Source organism: Cariama cristata, unplaced genomic scaffold (genome assembly GCF_000690535.1).
Source record: "Cariama cristata isolate BGI_N322 unplaced genomic scaffold, ASM69053v1 scaffold7804, whole genome shotgun sequence".
Taxonomy (NCBI): Eukaryota; Metazoa; Chordata; class Aves; order Cariamiformes; family Cariamidae; genus Cariama; species Cariama cristata.
In genome coordinates, this window is record NW_009612276.1 from 1 (window position 1) to 5,865 (window position 5,865).

The 5,865-nt window shown below is 41.5% G+C and overlaps 1 protein-coding gene across 1 annotated transcript in view; it reads left to right on the forward strand.

The window, feature by feature from the left end:
* Window positions 1-206: 206 nt before the first annotated feature.
* LOC104160434 (lysine-specific demethylase 3B-like) overlaps window positions 207-5,865 on the forward strand; it is a gene marked incomplete at its 3' end in the record, with an annotated part of 15,434 nt that continues 9,775 nt past the window's right edge. Inside the window, exons 1-2 of the mRNA XM_009698552.1 lie at window positions 207-273; window positions 3,346-3,612. Of these exons, the coding sequence (XP_009696854.1) occupies window positions 3,478-3,612 (135 nt within the window). The remainder of the gene's footprint in view (window positions 274-3,345; window positions 3,613-5,865) is intronic.

Below are 5,865 nucleotides of genomic sequence, written 5' to 3' on the forward strand. Positions count from 1 at the left end.
GATATTTATCTTGCAGAATCAGGATCACTGAGGTCTGTACTTAATAAAGAATCCCATTCACCCTTTGGATTGGATTCCTTCAACTCCAGTACAAAGGTTTCACCACTAACCCCAAAGCTGTTTAATAGCCTCTTGTTGGGCCCAGTGACATCTAGCAACAAAGCTGAAGGCTCCAGCCTCAGAGATCTGCTACACACAGGGCCAGGAAAGCTTCCCCAGGTCCCATTAGACACAGGAATCCCCTTTCCTCCGGTCTTTTCTGCAGCTTCTACGGTAAATAATTTTGTATTCCTTCAGTGATATCTGTTTTAGGGAAGAATTTAATGATGATCTAACAGGTTTCATCTAAATGTTTTTATAGTATCTTATTCTTAAATCTTGAAACAAATGCAATATCTTAGCAAAACTTACCACCCCACAAAGTTGTAGAGAATTTTGATGCTAATTGTCGGTTTGGTTTACTACTGCTGTGGAAAAGCTATTCCATGCAAGAGACCAAGAAAGTGAGTTAAATATAGCCTTTAAATTGTTTAATTGATAATCCTATAGTCCCTATAAAAGCTTACTCTGAATTCCACATCTTTAAAAATACTGCAAGAGCATACCACAGAAAAAGACAAAAAACTATAAGGAAACCAGTTCCTTAAAGAAACTTATGTATACTTGAAAGGCATTTAAAATAGAACATTAATTTAAGAATTTAAGGTGTAGTTGCTATTTCTGGGTGCTTATTCTGGAATAAGGATACTTTGTTTCTCTTTAATCCATTATGGAGGAAATAACCTTGAAAAAAACCACAACTGAACAAATCAATGATATTTGAAATGGTTAAAAGCATTTATTTTAAGAGAAGGATAGATTCTGTGGAATTTATCAAGGCTGAGCTCTTCTTGGAGAATACTTTCTCCAAAGTATATTAGGCAGATGAAATGAGGAAGATGATGAAATGGCTTGTCTCATAGCAGTATTTTTTTTTCCCTCCATGTCAGGCTGAAAGGATGGAACCTTATTAATAGTTCATGTTGTTTGTTTTTGGTAGAGGCAACTGTATGGCTATATGGGAAAATATGTCACTGCTACAGGAAAGTGAATTCAATAATACTTCCACCCCCCATCCCCTTTCATCACTGAGTACAGGTGAAAAAATTATCAGTTGTTTTAAAGCAAGTTATTCCTTCAGGGCTTGAGAGGGCCTGTCTCAACTTGTATCCCTGTCCCTGCAACTCTATGCATTCTCTCACCATGTTGAATCAGATCTGTTGTGGAATCAGACCTATTGTGTAGTGTCTTTTTTCACTTTCTTGACTTCTGGTCTTCACAGAGTAATTTAGATTTGAAAGAACTTGTGGGGAACTGTGGTCCAACCCCCGACTTGTATGCCTGGATGCTTCATGCAGAATGTATATGAGCAAAACATACCTGAGAAACAACAGTTGTTTTGGTCAAATTGAGAGGCGTAATAGACTGCTGCTCGTGAAGAGAATTATTTTGGTGTTTCTGGAGCATTGACATTCTGTTGTGTAGAGTAGTTACCATCGACTGTAATAGTTAAACTGCATGTTATCTATTTCATGGCCTCTAGAGAGTCATCGTAAAGGTACATTTTTAAGCAATCATAAGCAGATGATGTTCTGATCCTAGTCTTTCTCGCCTAAGACAGGCTGTAGAAATCTAATGCAGTTGCAAGCAGCTATACAGGCTGGAGTCTGACTAGCAGGGATGTAGTCCTTCTGAAAGGAGCCCAGGGTCCTGGAGGACAGCAAGCTGAATATGAGTCAGCATTGCACCCTTGCAGCTGCAAAGGCAAACTATCCTGGGCTGCATCAGGAAGCATACAGCTGGAGACCATCAAGGAACATGATTATTTCACTCAGTGCTTGTTAGGCCACAGCTGGAACACTGTTGCCAATTTTGATCTCCCCAGTTGAAGAATGACCCTGAAAAATTGGAGGGCTATGAAGAATAATTAACATGTTGGAGAGCTTGACACATGAAGAAAGGTTGAAGAAAGTGCTTATCTTCATCCTAGAGAAAAGAATACTTTGGGAATCTGATCAATCTTATATCTAAAAGGTAGTTATAGAGAATATGGAGGTACTCCTTTTACAAGGATGCATGGGAACAGGGCAAGAGGCAATGGACAGAAGTTGCTGCAGGGGAAATTCTGTCTGGATATAAGAAAAAATTCTGACTTCACATCCAAGGAGTGGAATAGACTGCCCAGAGAAGTGATGTAATCTCCTCCTCTGAGGAGTTATGGTTTGGCTTGACCCAGCCTAGGGTAACTTAACCTGATTTCAATGGAAGGTTATACCATATATATATCTCTAGGTCCTCCTTCTGACCTAGACTCTTCTGTAATTGTGTGAATATTTTTTACTGACTGAGTATCTTCAGTTATGAATAGTGTTATGTTTTAGATTGATAGCTCTGCATATGGTAAATTTGCTGTCTATTGAGCTTTAGTTTTAAAGAAGATGGCAAAATTGTTCCAGTAATAGTTTTTCACTGTTACTGTTCACTCAGCTTCCAGTCCCTGGGGTGTGTTTTGGGGGTGGGGGTGTTGGTTGCTTTTATTGGTTAGAATGAGAAGCTCTTTTGTGCCATAAATCTATCACACCTCTGCCCCCTCCCATAGATGTCCTATGAATAATGACCCAGTTAGTGTTTATCCTCTGTTGAATATATGAAATATATTTAGTCTCTTAAGTTTCTTGCTATAGGCAAGGCCTATAGGCAGACTTTTTTTTTTTAAGTTAAGAACACAATTTAAGATTGTGTCCTTAATGTCTTCTGAATTTGAAATGTCCCTTGGGGAGCTTTAAGTGTCCCTTGAGGAGCATGGATACCACAACCAGAGAGGCAGTCTTCTGATCATTCTATTAAGATTATACATACAGGAAGCACTTTCTCCTCTCTGCCTGTCAGTATTTACTTAATGTTCCTGTATTTGTCAGCTTACCTGTGCCAGGGTTGAATTCACTTTCTTAGTAATGGAATGAGGAAAATGGCGAAATAGTTGAGATATTAATGACATTAAGGAAAATATGAACCATTTTCCCCATTAAAGTAGCAGAGTTTAGATCACTTAAGTTTTCTATTCATGATTGTTTGCTGTAATATTTTTCTAGATAGCCTGTAGCACATTATTTTAAGTTTTACTGTTATAAAACAGGGCCATAGCTGTTCCTGTTCTTACTGGATACATGTCTGAGCTGATTTGTTTACTGTTGCATGTTTTTCTGATAGCAAGATGTTGGTGACTAAAATCTGAATGAGAGCGGAAATGCATTAATATGTATGCTGTTGCAAGACTAAACTAAACTCTGGATTTACATCTTTTAGGGGGCCAAAGGTAAAGCCAGCCTGCCTAACTTCTTAGACCATATCATTGCTTCTGTGGTGGAAAATAAAAAGACGTCTGATGCTGCAAAACGAGCTAGTAGTGTAGCTGACACACAGAGAGAGGTGAAGGAAATGGTAATGGGCTTAAATGTGCTGGATCCACACACGTCCCACTCTTGGCTGTGTGATGGTAGACTTCTTTGCCTTCATGATCCCAGCAACAAAAACAACTGGAAGATCTTCAGGGAGTGCTGGAAACAAGGCCAGGTGAGTGATGACAAATAGCCAACCCTTACTGCTTTATACGTATCCTGAAATTTTAACCTGTACCTTGGTTATTGATAAGTTCATTCAGACTTTGGCTAGCTGCTCCTGAGTGAATATGATGAATGAAGATTTCAACTGAAGCACTAAACGGGACACAATGACTCTGTCCACTCCATGCTGTACTGACTCGAGCCCATGTGCTCTTGCACATTGAGCTCTTAGCTTACCGGTATGAGGGTGTTTGTTGTGACAGCCTTTTTAGGTGTGGTTTGTGCTGAACCTACTCTACTGCAGCCCAGTAGTGAATCCACTGTGATTTCCTGCATACATCTAGCATCTACCCCATACTCGATGCTTTGTAGCCTCAGGGAAAGGTCCATTCCTTCCAGCTGCAGCATGTAGAAGAATAAAAGTGTTGCATACAGTAATTTCTGCTGAATTTCTGCTGAAATTTTGAACGTACTTGATGCAGTGTCTCATCCTAAGCCTACACCCTGTGTGAACCCAAGTATGGTTTTGAACACCGCATCTCATATATGGAGCACTCTCTTGGATTGTCCGAGTGAGAGGTCATCAATCAGTTAGGCCTTCAGTCAAGAGACTGGACCTTAGACCTGCTGCCAGCATAGCCACTTTTTCAGGTCTCCATCTGTAGTGCTACAGCTTGGACTTCTCCAGAGTCATTAAGATTGGTCTGGTCAGACAAGCTCCAATCTTAAAAAATGGGTGAGTAGCTGCTGCTGCAGAGGAGGTGCACCCATAGCTCTAACAGCATGTGATGTCCATCAGTGTTCAAAGTGTGTTCTTGGCACTTGGTTGTGCAACTACCTCTGACACCATTGCCTTCAGTCACTACTCAGAATTGAGACCATTGGTGCTAGACAGTTATGCCCCTCATCATCTTTTCTGGAGAAGTCCTTGTTGTAAGCTGTTTTGTTGTTATTGTGCTAATGCTCTTGGCACTCACGTTCCATATTTATTTGCGGTTGCTCACAAGACATGCAGACTGCTGAGCTGTGGCAGAGGAACGGATCAGGCTGCATGTTCCTCTTCTGGCACTCAGGAGTCCATTCCTTCCAGAAGTAGAGTACCTTTAAGTTTAGTGTGTTCCATGGGACTGCACATTCTCTGGGTCCCCTGGGCATGAGCATAACTAGCATGTAACTGAGAGGACTGTGGTACCACCAGCCACAGTTACCAGTTCCTGTTTCTGACTCCCCTAGCCAGCTCCTAATAGGTGGAAGAGGCTACCACGCAGCACACCCTCGCTTGTCTGACTAGAAACTTAGTTTGCTGCTGGTATTGCTGGCTTTCCCCCTAATGGCAATTTTCTTCTTGTCCTGTTTTTTTTTTTTTTTTTGGAGTGCACAGGGGTCTCTTTTCTGAACCTGTTGCATCTTGCTGATTTATGGAGGATTTCACAGAATCATAAAATGGTTTGGTTGGAAGGGACCTTACAGATCATCTAGTTCCAACCCCCCTGCCATGGGCAGGGACACCTCCCACCAGACCAGGTTGCTCACAGCCCCATCCAACCTGGCCTTGAACACTTCCAGGGATGGGACATCCACAGCTTCTCTGGGCAACCTGTTCCAGTGCCTCACCACCCTCATGGTGAAGACTTTCTTCCTGGTATCTAATCTAAATCTACCTTCTTTCAGTTTAAAGCCATTGCCCCTTGTCCTATTGCTACGTGCCCTTGTAAAATGATTTCAGATCATTCTTTTGCAGTGCAGTGGTGTCAGTCATCTGCCTGACTTGGCAAAGAGCACTTTAGTTTCTGGTCAGTATACTCTGATAATTTTCTCAACCCTTTCTGTCAGTGAATAATACTGTCTCTTTGAGGAGGATCCTAGATATTTTGGGAATACTTACAAAAGATGTGCTTGTCAGTTTCTTTGCAAATGAGACTGGTTAATCAGCTGGTGCAAGATGCTGCATGTAGCCTTGGAGTTCTTGACTGTTAATGAATTCAGAGAGACTTCTTATGGGGTCTAGAGGTGTGATTACTGATCTTCTGTCAGATGCATAGCTTGCAGTGTTAATCACCTCCCAAGCTGGTGCACGCTCTGAGGCTCTGGCTACAACTGTCATGCTCATATACTATTTGTGACCCTCTATTTTAGGCTTTGCCCCAAGGTGTGCTATTGATGCTTTGGATCATTCAGAGGACCCCTTGTATAGCAACAGATTAGGCAAGTCCCTTGCTCATTCAGGGATTCTGCAGTGGTGTTGCACTCAGTTGAGTTTCCT